The sequence below is a fragment of the Podarcis raffonei genome, chromosome 6 (assembly GCF_027172205.1).
Source record: "Podarcis raffonei isolate rPodRaf1 chromosome 6, rPodRaf1.pri, whole genome shotgun sequence".
NCBI lineage: Eukaryota > Metazoa > Chordata > Lepidosauria > Squamata > Lacertidae > Podarcis > Podarcis raffonei.
The window spans coordinates 9,878,225-9,896,359 of record NC_070607.1 but is presented as its reverse complement, the minus strand read 5'-3'; the positions used below and the strand labels follow the sequence as shown (position 1 = coordinate 9,896,359).

The 18,135-nt window shown below is 42.1% G+C and overlaps 2 protein-coding genes across 6 annotated transcripts in view; one reads left to right on the top strand and one right to left on the bottom strand.

The window, feature by feature from the left end:
- The window catches only part of FIRRM (FIGNL1 interacting regulator of recombination and mitosis), a 29,775-nt gene extending 16,177 nt beyond the window's left edge, over positions 1 to 13,598 (bottom strand). For both annotated transcript variants that reach the window (XM_053391358.1, XM_053391359.1), the window contains exons 1-9: positions 13,398 to 13,598; positions 12,185 to 12,225; positions 10,789 to 10,877; positions 9,827 to 9,931; positions 6,825 to 6,965; positions 4,426 to 4,588; positions 4,039 to 4,123; positions 2,172 to 2,310; positions 1,309 to 1,389 (exon numbers count right to left, since the gene is read on the bottom strand). In XM_053391358.1, coding sequence (XP_053247333.1) covers positions 1,309 to 1,389; positions 2,172 to 2,310; positions 4,039 to 4,123; positions 4,426 to 4,588; positions 6,825 to 6,965; positions 9,827 to 9,931; positions 10,789 to 10,877; positions 12,185 to 12,225; positions 13,398 to 13,504 — 951 coding nt within the window. In that variant the 5' untranslated portion in view covers positions 13,505 to 13,598. The remainder of the gene's footprint in view (positions 1 to 1,308; positions 1,390 to 2,171; positions 2,311 to 4,038; positions 4,124 to 4,425; positions 4,589 to 6,824; positions 6,966 to 9,826; positions 9,932 to 10,788; positions 10,878 to 12,184; positions 12,226 to 13,397) is intronic.
- A 75-nt stretch (positions 13,599 to 13,673) lies between these two features.
- METTL18 (methyltransferase like 18) lies at positions 13,674 to 17,867 on the top strand. 4 transcript variants are annotated; one of them, XM_053391376.1, is made up of 3 exons: positions 13,674 to 13,924; positions 14,492 to 14,527; positions 15,867 to 17,867. In XM_053391376.1, the coding sequence occupies exon 3, from the start codon at positions 16,038 to 16,040 to the stop codon at positions 17,130 to 17,132; it is 1,095 nt and encodes a 364-aa protein (XP_053247351.1). In that variant the 5' UTR covers positions 13,674 to 13,924; positions 14,492 to 14,527; positions 15,867 to 16,037; the 3' UTR covers positions 17,133 to 17,867. The 4 variants fall into 4 exon arrangements, with proteins under 4 accessions (XP_053247351.1, XP_053247352.1, XP_053247350.1 ...); XM_053391377.1 differs by having other exon boundaries at positions 13,674 to 13,917; positions 15,867 to 17,294; XM_053391375.1 differs by having other exon boundaries at positions 13,674 to 14,010; positions 15,867 to 17,294.
- Positions 17,868 to 18,135: the final 268 nt, after the last annotated feature.

Here is an 18,135-nt window from a genome sequence, read left to right as displayed (position 1 = left end):
ATTACTTTTGAGTATAGGAATGCGCTGTAACGCTACAATCCTGTCTATACACATCTGGAAGTCCTTCTAAGCAGAGTGGAACTTTGTTCAAAAGATAATACACAATAGTACAAGGCTTACTGTACTATATAGGCTACAATTCTGTACTCACTTTTGGGGTGTAAACACTTTTGAATTCAATTGGATTTACTTCTGAATGGACATTTATAGGATGCACTGTTGTGCTTAACCCCAGAAGTGATATACAGTACCCCTCTTTTGGTTGTTTTTTACCTGGAAAAGCACTTAATTCAGTCTCATAGATACCCATTGCTCAGCTTTAAGACACTAGTGTGGACTAATGTGTTTGTATGAAATACAGATCTCCTTTTAAGTTAATACATTTTTAAAAGAGATGTTTGCTTTAATTAAAAAATCAAAATAAATTAAGAACTAAAACTCTGTTTTACGAAGTTTAAAATCAAATTTTATCCACTCTTCCAAGTAGGGTGGGTCAGGTTAAAGTTACTAAACCCAGGGCAAAACAGATAACCTTAAACAAAACATTTATTCAGGAAAAAAGGAAGCATAGCATGGAATATAACACAAAAATACTATGCTGACTTAATTAAACTCTTAACAACTACAGATGGACAATGCAATCACAGCAAATACTTGTGATTTAAGAACCAAATAAATTCCAGCAGATGCCTCTAAGGAAGAAACACAACCTAAGAAAATTTGGTAAGATATCGTTAGTGAACCATTTTATTTGTCTGTGGTACAAGGGCTGTTACAAAACATGGGAACAGTACAAGTACCTACAATAAAAAATGGGTAGCAAATCTAAATTCCCTATGGGAAAAACACCATTTGTGATTCTCTACGTCAACTGATGTTCTTCTCAAAGCATTTGCAAATTGACACAAAGGATGTAGGGGTGAAAAAGGAAGATGGCGTTCACTGACTTATTAGCAAGAGACTTCTATAACTGCAGACTTGAAGAGTTGTGCAATTTGTACAATACAAAGAGGACAGATATGACAAACTGGAAAGGTATCCTTATTTAGACACAGCTTTGAGCACAAACTTCATGGCTAAGTAGAGTCTGTAGTTAACAATGTTGAATGTAGTATATAGACAGCACAAATTAAGCCCTACATGACAAGTAATGATTCTGATGAATACAGATGGAATATTGCCAATTACTTTTTACATATGCTACCACATTTTCCAAGTTAGACAGAATATTTTATAGCAAAGCAATTAAGGCATATTTAAGTCAAACATATATTTTGCATCAGAGTGAACCCAGTTTCTATCTCTCACCTTGGTGTAGTGCACCAGGGAATTGGCCAAGAATCTACACAGCTTGACTGTCCTTTGGAACAACTTGCAATCAATGCTCTCCTATTTGAAAGGGAAGAAATCAGATCTCAAATGGACAGCATTCAACTGTGTTTTAGAAAACTTATACCAGAAATGCCTCACCTCCCTGCCCTATCCCCCTCCCCAGCACTGAAAGGCCAGTCCAGTGAGGTAACATTCTGGCTATTTTATTCCCTGGCCTATGCACATACTGTAATGGAAGTTCAACATACTCAAGAGAGAGGAGGGGAAACCTGTTTATACATAGAAGCTATGGTACAATTGCCAATAAATTTATTTTAGCTGCATGCATAAATTGAGACGTGTCCTTGGGAATTCTGAAAAACAGTTAATTTGGCTTTTTGATGTTTTACTCGCCTTCCATTTTCAGGCCTGCACAACAGATCCTATACCAGTGCTTACTTGACACAACTGGCTTCCAACCAGGAATCCCCCCAGCTATGACTATCAAATTTTCTCATCAAGCTCAGGGTAAATTAGTGCACTGGAGAACAGCAACAAGCTGTGCGTGGCCCATTAAAGTGACAGTCTACATGATGCTCACCATTAGGGGAGCAAATGTTCCTTAGCTCCTGAGATAGAGATGTCTGAAGAGGTTTTTGTCCATCCCCGCCATTTACTAAAAAGTGGTCAAAAGGAAAGCTAGGATTCTATGGTTCTAAATAGTTTGTGTGCTGCCCAAACATACGCTATGCTTGTGGCCTGTCTAAAGCTCTCAGAAGTTCACGTCCTTGCAACTTTAACCACAATACTATGAAAGTCAACTTCATCCCAAGGCCAATATGCCTAAAAGTCATATTCACCTCTGTTCCAGACCGCTTCATCTGCTCAGCCAGCTGCAAACAAGACTGGAAAGAAAACAGGATATCCTCACAAAGGCCACTGAGTATATCGGAATGCTTCAAGCTGTTCTTTATCAGAGATTTGTGCTTGAGACTTTGCCTGCAAGAGACAAAGGTGCGACAATTCTCAAATTGTCAACAGGCTATTAGAACCATCACACACACACCCCCAGTCACTCTCATTAACTCAGATGGTGAGTACCAACTGAAACAGTCAACACAGGACCCCTGAGAAACAAAAGGGGCACCCCCACCCCTAAATCAGTAGCCAAGAATGTTGAGAATCCGTTGGGGGGAAATCAGAAATGGAAATGGAGTGCTGTGGAGGAGGTTGTGGCTGGCTGGCACAGTGGCGGGCCCTACTTCTGTTGAAAGGACTCCTGTTAGAAGTTACAAATGGGGAATGGGTAACATGTGGCACCTGCTATAGTGCCACCTCCACAGGTAAACAGATGCAATCTTCACAGGTAAACTTGTCCCAAGTTGTTAAGGGCTTTACAGTCATACCTCAGGTTGGGAATGTGATCCGTGCGGGAGGCACGTTCGCAACCCACAGCGTTTGCAACCCGCAGTGCCGTGTCTGCGCATGTGTGACGTGATTTGGCACTTCTGCACATGCGCGTGATGTCATTTTGTGCTTCTGCGCAAGCGCCAAAACCCGGAAGTAACCCGTTCAGGTACTTCCGGGTTCGGCACAGTCCATAACCCGAAAACGCGTTCACAACCCAAGGTATGACTGTATATACCGTATTTTTTGCTCTATAAGACTCACTTTTTCCCTCCTAAAAAGTAAGGGGAAATGTGTGTGCGTCTTATGGAGCGAATGCAGGCTGCGCAGCTATCACAGAAGCCAGAACAGCAAGAGGGATCGCTGCTTTCACTGCGCAGCAATCCCTCTTGCTGTTTCGGCTTCTGAGATTCAGAATATTTTTTTCCTTGTTTTCCTCCTCCAAAAACTAGGTGCGTCTTGTGGTCTGGTGCGTCTTATAGAGCGAAAAATACGGTACTTGACCCAGCAGCAAATCAGCAACCAGCGCAGACATTTGAGCCAGGTGTTACATACTAACAGGTCTCACTCCTGTCAGCAATTGTGCTGCAGCATTCTGTACTAACTGCAGCTTCCAGCTCAAGAGCAAGGGACCATGAACTACCATGGCAAGGCTTTACCAGTCCAAGAATGGCTGTTGCTGTCAAACCAATTGTAGTTGTTAAGAGGCACTTCCAGCCACTGAGGCTACCTGAGCCACCAGGGATAGAGCTGGATCCGGAAACAACCCGACTGCAAACCTGCTCCTTTGCAGGGGGAGTGCAACCCCATCCAGGGTAGGCAATTCACTAATTTCTGAGGCATGGGAACTACTTGCCCACGGTGACTCCACCTTGCTATGATTCAAGCTTAGCTTGTTTTCCCTTATCCATCTCACCACTGCATTCAAGCAATGCAATGGCCCAGAACTCTGTCGTATTTTTTAATTAAGTATTTAAATCTAAATGATTCATTCCTTCTCAGATTTTAAAGCCATGATCTCAGTGTAGACTGTAAATGAGATATTTTGGGGCTTAATAGCCATTTAGTGCAATCATGTACCTTTTAACTAATTTCAAACTAAAAATTCATTTTTATTATATTGATCCATTCTGATCTATTGGTTCTATTTCCGCAGAGCATTCTGCACAATGGAGGAGCTGGTGTCAGTCCAAATCTGAGTCCATATTATGTCTAACAAGCTGAATTAGATACAGATTTTTCAATATCACAATTTGATGCAGAGCTCATATAATCTATTTAGATTATATAACAGATAACATTAATAGAATAAAAACATACCTGATTATGAACTTCCATGTGTTTGCATGAAGTGCATGATCTATGCTGGAAATAGCAGAACAGATCTCCAGCAAAGTATGAACAGCTGTAGAGCAAAGGACAAAAAGTAAATGCAAGGTAAGTTCAGCATATAACATAGCGAACCGTTCAATACAATGAAGATCATTCAATACAACAAAGACCACCATTTCCCTATGTTCACAACAGTAGTTAAGTGATAGCTGCACTTTTAATTGCTTTCATCTCACATTTAGCCCTGAATTTGAGAAGCGGATCATCCTGGACTGATGAGGAACACCAATTTTAACAGAAGGGAACAGGTACGTGCTAGGAGTTTATACATTTGGGAGAGTGGTCTGCTTTAAAGTGCGTGGTTTGCATACACACCTGATGCTATAATCGCTATACTGTCTTCAGCAGCACAAGAGTTCACGGATACCATCTCAAGCAGTTCCATAAACTGCTTTTGCAAAGCATAGGCCTCCTTAAACAGAGACTGGAGTAAATCCGAAAACAAGTGGAGACACTCACTGTACAACGACTCACTATTCTGTAGCAAAATAAAAAAACGGAGAGAAAGTGAACACATTGCATAGATCAGTGGTGGAAGTAACTAATTTATGAGCCAGATCATTTCTCTATTCATATTATCCGTAGCTGCTAAGCACTAAATACAAGATCTCACTACATGCTATACAAGATGTACTCCAGAATTTATCCCAGATAAAACAACAAAGTTTCTTGTGACACCTTACAGGCAAACAAATGTATTACTATGGCATAATATACATTTTGGGGTGTGTGTTTTTTTTGCTGCAGCATACTAACACCAGAGGTTTTCCCCTCTGAAAATTATCCTTAAGAAGTATGAGTGCATATCAGGATAGTATTTATTAAACAAAACTGTATTCAGGCTTTATCAGTATCAATTTCAATAGAAACAAACACTGGGAAATTGTTTGCACCAAGTTACTAATTCTCTAATATCCTTGTGATACTCTGTGAGAATACAGTTGGCAGTTATCTAAAGGGTTGTTTTCCACTGGTAGCACAAGACTATCAGGTTAGGTTATGGCTCCTCCACCTGGTGGCAGAAGGCAGGGCAAACATTTTAGGAAGCAGGCAGCTCCACAAATCTAGTTCGCAGACTTGCCAAGCTCGAGCAGGTGACAGGAAGAAGAAGAAGAAGAGTTTGGATTTGATATCCCGCCTTTCACTCCCTTTAAGGAGTCTCAAAGCGGCTAACATTCTCCTTTCCCTTCCTCCCCCACAACACACACTCTGTGAGGTGAGTGGGGCTGAGAGACTTCAAAGAAGTGTGACGAGCCCAAGGTCACCCAGCAGCTGCATGTGGAGGAGCGGAGACGCGAACCCGGTTCACCAGATTACAAGACTACCGCTCTTAACCACTACACCACACTGGCTCTCAACTTCATACTTACAGAACAAGCAAAAGAGAAAAAGCAAGCATTGGAAAGGCCTATTTAAGAAGGTTCAGATTTGCAGATACTAGAAACGGGAGTATCGATCTCTAATTTAGGCTTCACTTGTTCAGTCTCAATCTTGAAAGGACTCCAATTTATCTTTCCAAAATTGAAAATTACCTAGTTGTCCTTTCAAATTAAATCTTCCCTCATCTAACGCAGAGGCCAATTGTCAGGTTTTATGTGATAAAATCTGTTTGTATTGGTTTCATGTTTCCAAGCAAATTATCTATTAACTCAGTTGTTTATAGTGTGGTGCTGACAATGTCAAGGTTGCGGGTTCGATCTCCATATAGGACAGCTGCATATTCCTGCATTGCAGGGGGTTGAACTACATGATCCTCAGGGTCCTTTCCAACTCTACAATTCTATGTTTCTGTTATGTGCGACACACAATATTTCTGTCGCTTCCACTTACCGATAGTAGGCTTCTAATATCGGTTTTGACAAAATATTCCTGTGTTGGCCTGTTATAGCTCTCCTTCGGCTTGTCCCATTGCATTAACAATACTAATTGTGCTGCATCATCAAAATATTGACTTATTTAAGAAATACCCAACCCCCTTCATTATTTTTATCTACTTTCCCAACTTTTCTGGCTACTTTGGGTTTTTTCTTTCCCTATAAACTTACTTTTTGCCATTCTTTTTTATAACTGAATTCAATCTAGAGATAAGCAGGTTTTGTAATAGAAACAGGATGATGGGAAGGTATGTTCATTTTTATTATGTTTGTTGTTGTTTAGTCGTTTAGTCGTGTCCGACTCTTCATGACCCCATGGACCAGAGAACGCCAGGCACCTCTGTCCTCCACTGCCTCCCGCAGTTTGGTCAAACTCATGCTGGTAACCTTGAAAACACTATCCAACCATCTCGTCCTCTGTCGCCCCCTTCTCCTTGTGCCCTCCATCTTTCCCAACATCAGGGTCTTCTCCAGGGAGTCTTCTCTTCTCATGAGGTGGCCAAAGGATTGGAGCCTCAGCTTCAGGATCTGTCCTTCCAGTGAGCACTCAGGGCTGATTTCCTTCAGAATGGAGAGGTTTGATCTTCTTGCAGTCCATGGGACTCTCAAGAGTCTCCTCCAGCACCATAATTCAAAAGCATCAATTCTTCCTAATAATGAATGATTTGCCTTTTCCCAATTTTTCAGATCTTTCTGAACCAAGTTTTGGCAGAGTGTGATAGTTAAATTACAAATATTACATACTTATTGAACTATTTATATTGTAAACCACCCTGTGATCTTCAGATGAAGAGCGGTATAGAAATTTAATTAATAGTACTAACTATGAAGTTCACCAACCTTGCAGTGTACAAATGTGTTCTTGATTACATGAAGAATGGAAGAGGGAAGACTGTAGACGTGTTCCAAGGGCACAACATCCTGTACAGTACAGATGTGGCGCACAGACCCTGTCAATACTTCCAACACATGCACCAAAGTCTGTATGACAAAAATATTATTACTGTAAGGATCAATGGAGGTTATATAAACAACAATTCAACACAAATCAGAAGTGTTAGAGATGCCAAAACCGGCTTCTTTCCTGCCACTGCAACCAGCTTTTCAAAATGTTTGAAAAACCGGCCTGGCTTAAACTCAGCAATGAAGTGGCTGTGGCATTGCAGCCTGCCTTAATACAGTGGTACCTCAGTTTAAGAACAGGCCGGTTTAAGAATGATTTCGTTTACAAACTCCGCAAAACTGGAAATAGTGTCTTTATTTGAGACGCGGGTAGCACTGTGGTCTAAACCACTGAGCCTCTCATGCTTGCTGATCAGGAGGTGGGCGGTTTGAATCCCCGCGATGGGGTGAGCTCCCGTTGCTCGGTCCCAGCTTCTGCCAACCTAGCAGTTCGAAAGCACTTCAAAAGGTGCAAGTAGATAAATAGGTACCACTCTGGTGGGAAGGTAAACGATGTTTCCATGCGCTGCTCTGGTTTCAGTGTTGCGCCAGAAGCAGCTTAGTTATGCTGGCATGACCCGGAAAAACTGTCTGCGGACAAACACCAGCTCCCTCGGCCTGTAAAGCAAGATGAGCGCCGCAACCCCAGAGTCGTTTGCGACTGGACTTAACTGTCGGGGTCCTTTACCTTTTTACCTTGGTCTAAGAATGGAATCCGAACGGTGGAAGGGCACTGGTGGCGGAAGGCCTCATTAGGGAAAGCACATCCCGGTTAAGTTTGTAAACCAAGGTACCACTGTACTATTGCTGCCACAAGTCCAAAGAGAGGGAGGGGAGGGGAGGCAAGTCACACTGTGTCCACCCCTGCTTGCTGGTTTCATTTCACCACGGACACTCCTCTTCCTCTACATGGCAATAGTGACAGCAGTAGAATGCTTTTAAATTTCTCCTGAAAGTCAATAATGAGGGAGAGGCAACAGTGAGGGCAATCCAAGAACAGAACCACAACAGAGAAGGCTCTGCCAATGCCGGAGGCAGCCGCCTGCTGTGGCACCACCGAGGTCTTAGTGTCCAAGATGGTTGATATTGGGGGGGGGGGAGTATTCAGGTCCCAAGTTACTCAGGGCTTTGTCTTAATACCCTGAAATGGGCCTAATAGCTCACAGGCAGCCTGTGCAGTACTTTCAGGAACAGGGGAACATGTTTCTATTAGGCTCCATTTAAAAGTCTAGCAGCCACATTCTGCACTAGCTGCAGCCTCCAAATCGTCTTTAAGCGCAGCTCCATTACAGTGGTGCCCCGCAAGACGAATGCCTCGCAAGACGGAAAACCCGCTAGACGAAAGGGTTTCCCGTTCTTGAGCTGCTTCGCAAGACGATTTTCCCTATGGGCTTGCTTCGCAAGACGAAAACGTCTTGCAAGTCTTGCGATTTTTTTTCGCTCCCGCCCCCTTTTTCTAAGCCGCTAAGCCTTTAATAGCCGCTAAGCCGCTAAACCGCTAATAGCGCTAATCCGCTAAGAGGGTTGCTTCGCAAGATGAAAAAAACGCTAGACGAAGAGACTTGCGGAACGGATTATTTTCGTCTTGCGAGGCACCACTGTACCTTATTCCAGGTGGGAAGTCATCAGGGCATGGATAACTGAAGTCGAGCTATCCTGGTTCAGACAAAGTCATTGCTGACAAATCTGCCTAAGCTGGGCATAAGCACTTCCAGCCACAGAAGTCACCTGGGACCATACTAACAAGTTGGAATCCAAGGATATTCCAAAACTACAAACATATTCTTTCAGTGGAGTGCAACCCTTTCCAGAGCAGGTCTTACACCTAATTCCTGGACCTGGGTAACACCACCCCACAGTACCTCTGTCTTATCAGAATTCAGCCTCAGTATATTGGCTCATATCCAGTCCATCACTGCTTCCAGACACCAGTCTTCACAGCCTCTCCTGATTCCAATGGAATAGAGAGAGAGAGCTATCTGCCATCAGTATACTGATGGCACCAAGTTGCAAATCCCCAGATGACAGCTGCTAGTGGTTTCATATAAACGTTCAATAGCATAGGAGACAAAAGAGACCCTTAAGGGACCCCACAGCCCCAAAGCCATGGACCTCGCAACAATCTCCTAGTACTGCTTTCTGATAGTGACTCTGCAGGTAGCAGCTGAATCAATGAAATACAGTACCTCCAACTCCTACCCTCTTGAATCACTCCAGGACACCAGGGTCAATGGGGGCAAAAGTCATTGAGAGGTTAAGGAGAACCAACAGCATTGCACTCCCCATCTCTCTCCTGATAAAAGGTAAGCAATCAGAGCAACCAAGGATATTTCAGTGCCAAAATCAGGTCTGAAACCAGACTGCAATGGATCTAGATAATCTGCTTCCTACAGGCATACTTGCAGGTGCCTGGCCACCACCCTCTCAATCACCTTGCCCAGGAAGGGGATATTGGGGACTGAAGGGTAGTTTCCTAAAACCTCTGGATTCAGGAGGGATCCACCACTGCTAACTCCCTCTCATAGTGAGACATTAATCACTCCCTGGACCCATCCAGCCAATCCCCTCCTACTGGATTTTACCAGACATGATGGGCAGGGATCAAGACGGTTGGGAGTCTCACTGTTGCAGGTGCTGCTGACATCCTTGGGCCACAACAACTGGAACTGATCCCATAAACTGAAATTTGACCATGCTCTAGGGATCTCCAACAAACCTGAACCAGTTGTAGCATCAAGTTCAACCTTTGTACGATAGAATCAAACATGTGCTCACAAATCCTCAAATGATTTACCATGCATATGCTGGTATACTCCCTCCCAAAATACTGCCAACAATGTGGAAAATATATATATAATAGGTATCATTCCTGCTGTTAGTTCTAATTCCAGTAGATTTACCTTCAGATGGTTTCTTAATGTTTCACGTAACTCTACATTGTGGCTTGTTACACTTGTGGCTTGGTGGGATAATTCATATATCAAAAGATCAAATAATTGTACAGTCTGTTAGGGAAAAAAGCAGATTTCAATTTAAATAATATCTACAGAAAACCCAATATTGGTGTTCTGTATATTAAATGCAACCAAATTGCACAGCATTGTCAAATGTTGGGATGGTTATTATTAACTTCGATGGCTTTTAAGAAGTACAAGAGGAAATCTGGGAGTACAGTGTGATTAGCCATGGCAGTCAAATACAGAACCTCCATTTAAAGAGATAACAGACAACCCTGGAAAAATCCAAATTCACAATGCCTTGCAAATCTTCCGAGATAACTGAGCATCTTTTCAATCTTGCTTTATTCTTCTTCTTCCATAATCTAACCACCCAGAGAGGCATTGAAAAATCCATTATGTTTATGACACCATCCTATGAATAGTGACTAAATAAATCACCATAGAATGGAGGTTTTGTAATTATTTTGACATTTCGTCCAAACTGGAAGTGCAACAATTTCTGGATCTGGCAATCATACCCTTTTTCTTCATTAGTTAACAAAAACCCCAGATTCAGAAGTTTATTTTTATAGATAGCTAAGGTAATTTCAGAATGCAGATTGAGGCCTTTTTGTTAACTTAAACAAGCCAATGCTAAACTGTTACCAAAGTGCCAAATCATTTATCAACCATTTTATAGACCCATTTTCTCAACTAAAATGGGGAAAACAGTGGTAAAAACTACTATCTGTTAGCTCCGCTCTTCAAAGCAAACTGCTCACTGACACAAGCCAAGCTCCCATTAAAACAAGTAAATAAAAAATGTATCTGGAAGACCAGCTCAAGCATATAAATAACAGTAGGCAAGTGTGAATACTCAGCAGTTCTTAACACACACTTGCTGGTTCAAAATAGTGTCATACCTTTGGTAGTATTTTAGAGAAAAATGCTTGCTCCAGCTCAGAAAGATTGATGCGGGGTAGAAATTGCTCTGTCAAGATCCTTAAGACACCTGGGAATGAAAAAAATTAAGAAAGTAAACCCATAATACTAAAAGGGGGAAGTCATTCTCTTTTCTTTCTTTTTTTAAAAAAGACCCATTAAAAAAACACATTTATTTAATATTAAAACAAATCGTTAACTCCCCACAAAATCAAGAATTACACTACAGTTTTATCAACTGCCATAATACTCCATTCTCATTATTTTGCGGCATTTGTTTGCACAAAGCCTTGTCTGTACATACTCAACATTGTGAGAACTGAAACTATAGTCATAGATCTTTATAGCTTGTAAAAAGAGAGTAAAGGTATCAAAGATGGACCCAAGGATCAAGCAGTTTCCGAACACCTACAAGCAGTAACTGCTGGTTTCTGGTGCAGAAGGATTGTGGTGGGAAACTAGGAAAAAAGCTGTAGGTGCCAAATCAAGTCCGTTACCCTGCTCCCCAGCAGGACGTAACAAAACTGTGTCGTGCAACATTAGTGGGGCTTCTTCCTTGGGGCAAAACTCCTAACTAACCAAGAGGCACAATTTCAGTGCATTTTGCCAACCAAGGTATACCGTATTTTTCGCCCTATATGACACACTTTTTCCCCTCCAAAAATGAAGGGGAAATGTGTGTGCGTCATATGGGGCGAATGCAGGCTTTCGCTGAAGCCTGGAGAGCGAAAGGGGTCTTCCGATGTGGTTTGGAGGCTGACGCGTACTTCTCCCCGCCGCCAGCACCACAAGCTCCGGGGACAGCGGGGAGGCGCAGCGCATCTTCCTGCTGTCCCCGGACCTGGTCTGAAGGCTGGCGGCGGGGAGAAGAGCGCTTCTCCCCGCTGCCAGCCCCGCAAGCTCCGGGGATAGCTGGGAGGCGCAGCGCATCTTCCCGCTGTCCCCGGACCTGGTCTGAAGGCTGGCGGTGGGGAGAAGAGCGCTTCTCCCCGCTGCCGACTCCACAAGCGCCTGGGGGGGAAATAATTTCCCCCCCTTCCCCCCCCAAAAAAACTTGGTGCGTCCTATGGGCCGGTGCGTCCTATGGGGCGAAAAATACGGTATGTGACTAGGCCGCATCCCATGTTCATGTCTGCAGGAGACATTTCCTGTACAATCACTACCAAACATGGAAGTAAATCCAATGCTTTTTTTTCTAAAACAAATGTTTAGGGGTACTCTTTTTGACTGAAGAAAATCACTATTTTATAGTGCAAATCAGGGAAAATACAGTAAATGGACAAAAGTACAAAGATTCACAAAATGTTTAGGGGTATACGTACCCCAGAAAAAAAGCACTGAGTAAATCTAACTGAAGTTTGCACAGCATTTACTTACCGATACGCTGGGTCCAGCTATCAGATGTCTGATACATAGAGTACAAATACTAAGGAAAAACTGCATACTTATGCTGGCAGATAAAAGGCTGGCTCAAAACTACAGTCTTTTACCAATTTTCCCTCTGCTGCGAGGGAACAAAGGTACTTGTTGAATTCACATGGCACGCCAATGGCTGTTTCCTATTGCGTTCCAACTGTACAGAATGGCACTATACTCTAAAGTTGCTGCTGTTATTAACTAAATTTATATAGATAGATTAGATATAGATATAGTAGTAGCAGTAGTCGTAAAAATAATTTATTATACCCCACCCATCTGGCTATATAGATATGGAGAGAGAGATATTGCCCTTCATCCCGAAAAACACAGGGCAGCTTTGTAGTATTAAAAAAAACACACAAGGTAACAAAACACGGTTGCCCCAAGACGATGTTGGGTCTGAAAGGGTGCAGTAGTGACCTTGAGCATTTTCCTTGGGGTCAGATTCTTGGATTTTTTAACTATTATTTTTAAGGGATTGCCTCCCCCCTCTACGTTTATAAGCTGTTCTTATTTCTAACCTGAGTCTTAAAAGGGCGCGGTAGTGACTTTGAGCATTTTCCTTGGAGTCATATTTTGGATTTTTTAAATTATTATTTTTAAGCGATTGCCTCCCCCCACCCTCACCCCTTTACGTTTTCAAGCTGCTCTTATTTCTAACATGTGTCTTAAAAGGTAGCGATCTTGAACATTCTTCTTGGGGGGGGGTGTCATATTTTGGATTTATTTTTAAAAAACTATTGTCTTCCAAACCCCCCTTTACGTTTTCAAGCCATTTAGGGAAGCTTTTAATGTTTAACTTTTAATATATTTTTAATTTAATATATTTAATATATTGTTGCAAGCCGCCCAGAGCGGCTAGGGAAACCCAGCCAGATGGGCGGCGTATAAATAAATTATTATTATTATTATTATTATTATTATTATTATTATTATTATTATTATTATTATTATTTCTAACCTGAGTCGCGGAGGGAAGGAGACCGCGAGGTAGAAATACATTAAATACATTAAAAAAAGGATGAAGGGGATGCCCACGGGAGTCCCGGGCCACGAGGAGGGATGGAAGGACCCCACAGATTATGGTGGGTGGGATGAGGGGCGTTTATGAGGGGGGTCTTTCACACACAGAGACAGGCTCTCCGCTTCTTCCCCGCCAAGAAAGGATATGATGAGGCGGGGCAAGGCCGTGGGGAGTTGGCCGAGGCCCAGCTCCTCGGCCCGGCCCTCCACCTCCGACAGCGGCGGCGGCAGCGTCTCGGGCTCCACCTGCGACATGATGGCGGCGGCGGCCGCCTGGGATTCCCCTCAGGCGGCGGCGGCGGCTGCGAAGATTCCCCTCAGGCGACGGCGCCGCTCGAATCCGGCGCCCTGGAAGATGAGGCCCAGCCCCTTTCTCGGCTTCCCGTCAGGCCTCGCGAGGAAGGAAGGAAGGAAGGCGGGGACGACGACGGCGGAGAGGGCCGCGCGCGCGAGGAGCTGAGGCGGCAGCGGAGCCACGCAAGGCCGGCGGGGAAAGAGGCGCCTGGGAGTTAAGGGGAGAAATCCCGGCGGGGCAGGCCTCGCCCCAAAGCCCGCTTTCCCGGCGCTGCGAGTCTTCCTCTTCCTTTTTTAAATAAAAGTCCAACTTGCTTGGCCCAGGTTGTGAACGACGACTTTCAAGCCCACCCGAGCCTCCAATTGCCAAAATTGTGAGGGGTGAGAAATGAACAGCGTAAAACCTTGAAACGCCTCAGTTTCATGTCCTTGCCTTTCGGTTGCTTTCTGTGGCCGCCCCAAAAAAGGTTATTTCGCCCCTTGCTTAGAGCTTTCCCGAGAAAAGAGCTCGCTAGAAAGTGGAAAACGATGCATTTTCTAAATAAGGTGCAGCTGTGGCTGTAAGATATATCTATATCCATATAGAGATATAATTTTGTATTTATGATTTTCATTTATGTGCATTTCAGTAATTTTACTGTCCTAACATTTCGACCCTCGACTTCCTCCTCTTTCTGCAGTTCCTTAAATTAATTATTTTTACATTTCCGGCGCACTCCAAATTAACTTGTTCATTTATTCCTCTGCTTTAAATATATGCTCTTAGGAAACTGCAGGTCATTACGACGTGTGAGATATAAATGTTACATACATTTCAATAATGTTAAAATCCTAATGTTTTGACCATCGACTTCCTCTTTCTGCGGTTCCTTAAATTTATTTATTTTTACATTTCTGGCGTATTCCAAATTAACTTGTTCATTTATTCCTCTGCTTTATTCCTCTTAGGAAACTGCAGGTCATTTCGACGTGTGAGATATAAATGTAAGTGCGTTTTCACATGCATGGCATGTATCTATAGTCTATTTCATATTCACGTAATAATAATTCTAACATATGGATTTGCTCCAAAAAGGGAAGCTCTTCAAAATATAGAAGATAATTGATCCGCTTTGCGTATTATTCTATATCTCAACTTTTGCAGGGGCTTTCCTGGATTTCAGACAAAGGTGTATTAACAGTATTAACACCTTGGGATGTCTGAGATTTGAACTTGAGACCTTCTGCATGCAAAGCATGTGCTAAAGCCCCTGAGCTACACTCATCCCTCTACCCCCCCCCCTTAAGTTCAAAGTCAAGAGGTGCTGCGTTTTAGCTGGCCCAAGTTTCGAACTCGCACCACTCCTCAGTTGGCAAGAAATAATAGCTTCATCGACTCCGAATCTCAAAATTTGGAAAAATTTGGATTTCCAGATAGGGATTCTAGATTGACTCAGGCCGTGAAATGCAGGGGGCATATCTGGGAATTAAGAAGGTGGTGCCTTGCAGATAAAGGATTGGGAGCACAGCCCTGCAAGAGAAGGCTTTGGTGGCATGGTGTGAAGCCTGGAGAGGGTGCAAAGAATCTGGCTGAACCTTGAAAGGTTTGGGCAGAGTCTCGGTCAACAAGTGAGTGAAGTTCTGTTACTTCTCGGAACCCACAAACATATTTCTTCTCAGACTTGGAGTGTTAGGGGAACCAAGAGCTGCTCACAGTTCTTTCCCACCTCGCTGATGAAACAAACAAGTTAGACAAACAAGCCAGAAAAAATTGTGGGCGGGGGGGGGGGGAGGTTTGCAATTGGGGTTTATGTAAGAGTACTTTCACATAGTTTGAAAGATACTGGTGAAGAATGTGGTCACAAACTGATGCCAAATGGGTTAACAGCATACTTAATACTGCTCTTTGCTGTCCGCATAAGCTGAAACGTAATACTTCTGAAAGCAAAGGCATCGGATTGAAGTTGGTTTGGGCAAACCTGTCCCCACAAAATAAAAGGACATATTCTGTCCATAATAGTTTGTTTGCTTTGAACAGGGCTTCATAAATTTCCTCCCCGCTGGAGGGAGAGCAGCAAAGAGCAGTGTTGGGTACTTTGGGGCACATTTTAACCATCCTCAGCTATCCCATCTCAACATTGTGAAAAACAGTAGTAGTATTTTTATATATAGTAATGTTTATTAATTTAATTTAGACCACCTTCACTGGGAGAGCCCAGTGCACCAAACAGGATACACAATATAAAAACAAAGCAAAAACATTTTAAAACTCTTAACAATATTTTTTTTAAAAATGCTATTATCTCTTTACTCTGTCAGATACATTTCTTTTTTCTTTTTAAAGGAGGCTTTTATTCAAAGAAGTAGTGGAGTCTTCATAGTAGAAGATCTCACAGTGAAGACTAGACTGGATCGGAAAACTTCCTATCAGCACAGCACAGCCTACTTCCTTTGGAGTGTTTTTGCGCTTCATGCTTTGCATATAAACTCTTAATTTTACCTGCTTTACAGGAAAATGGCATTTCAGTTCAACTTCTCTATTGACAGTGCAGCAGAAAACGGAATAGAGGCAGTTGGGAATGGGATGCAGGAATTGGTACAGGAGTCTTTAGTCTTTTTGGACAAGCAAGAGAACACTACAGAAAAGAGTAAGGAGGTTTCCTCAGAAGAAACAATATTAAACCAGGAGGATTTATCAGAAATCCCTGCTAATGTGGCAGGCAACAGCTTTTTGAGTAAAAGCAACATTATGCCTAAAGAAGGCTTGTGCCTTAAATGTGCCAAAGAACATAATCTCCCTGAAGATTTCCAGAAATTGTTTAAAAACAAAGTCGTGGGGACCCTGCTTCCAAGTACATGCTATGCAGATATTTCTGTGGTGGAGACAGCACCCTCTGAAAACACTGTCGGGGAAGACATTGTGTCACAAAGTGTTTCTTCTCATTCTGACCTAATCACAGGTGTCTATGAAGGAGGTCTGAAGATCTGGGAGTGCACCTTTGATCTCATGGATTATTTGTCAGAAGCTGAAATTCAGTTTGCACACAAGTTGGTTTTGGACCTTGGCTGTGGGGCCGGATTGCTGGGAATAGTTGCATTAAAAAGAAATGCTGAACAGGTCCATTTTCAGGACTATAACAGCACTGTGATTGAGGAACTAACCATGCCTAATGTATTGGTCAACTGTGCTAATCAGGGTGATGATGTTGAAGGAAATACTGAGCTTTCTCTAAAACAATGTCCAAAGAAGGACTTTACCCAAGACTTGTTTTCTAAATGCAAATTCTTTTCAGGGGAATGGTCAGAGTTTAGTAATCTTCTATTAAATGGCAGTAAGCCTTTAGCAAAATATGATCTCATACTCACCTCTGAGACTATTTATAATCCAGACTACTATGAGGCTTTGCATGAAACACTTTTAAAATTACTGAGAATTAATGGGTGTGTTTATTTAGCTAGCAAAGCACATTACTTTGGATGTGGAGGTGGGGTCCACCTTTTTACAGAATTTATTGAGGAGAAAAATATGTTTAAGTCTAGAATTGTTAAAGTTATTGACAAAGGGCTAAAGCGCTTCATTATTGAGCTGGTCTTTAAGAAATCCTGTTAATGTGCTCAGTATGTTAGTAAATACTTTATTGTTGTTTTGCTTTCATGCAGCTCTTACAATAAATTGCTAGCACATTTTTCTTGTTTTATGGTTGTGAATTTGTTCCCTGATCCTATTGCTTCTGCATCTACAGAGTCTTTGCTAGAAATTATCATATTCTTTTTTTAAAAAAAACAACAGTTTTGAGATCATTTGTTCTGAATACACAATGCTTTCTTGATGTCTGCAAGATCTCTTTTGTTGACTGAACTTGGTCCAACAATTTTTTTGTTTATTTATTGATATCTCAATACATATACAGTGGTACCTCGGGTTACATACACTTCAGGTTACAGACTCCGCTAACCCAGAAATAGTACCTCGGGTTAAGAACTTTGCTTCAGGATGAGAACAGAAATCGCGTGGTGGCGGTGCAGCAGCAGGAGGCCCCATTAGCTAAAGTGGTGCTTCAGGTTAAGAACAGTTTCAGGTTAAGAACGGACCTCCGGAACGAATTAAGTACGTAACCAGAGGTACCATTGTACAAAATGTTTATATAACATTACATATACATTATACTTGTAAATTCACATTTTTCATTTCATTATGTATCAACATTTAGTCATTTATTACTTCTTGTCTTTACCCATGTCTTCCCTCTACCCATGCGTGAGTTCCTAATTTTTATTTTATACCTTTATTGTTGTGATTGTATTCTTGTATCTTAATAATTAAACATGCATTCTTTTATATCTATTTAAATTCACTTTGTGAGATCAGTCTATACATATCAATTAATTTTTGTTGGAGCATCTTTTAATCATGTATTCGTCTACACACTTCCATTCCTGTTTGAGATTTTGGTTAGATTGCATTCTAATTGTTGCCGTCATTTTTGCTAATTCAATCATTTAAAAAAATGTATGTTGCCAATCTGCCACTGATAGTACTTCTTTCCAATTTTTAGCAACCAATAATCTAGCGGTTGCATATAGAAAAAATCTCTTCATGTTTTGGGGGATGT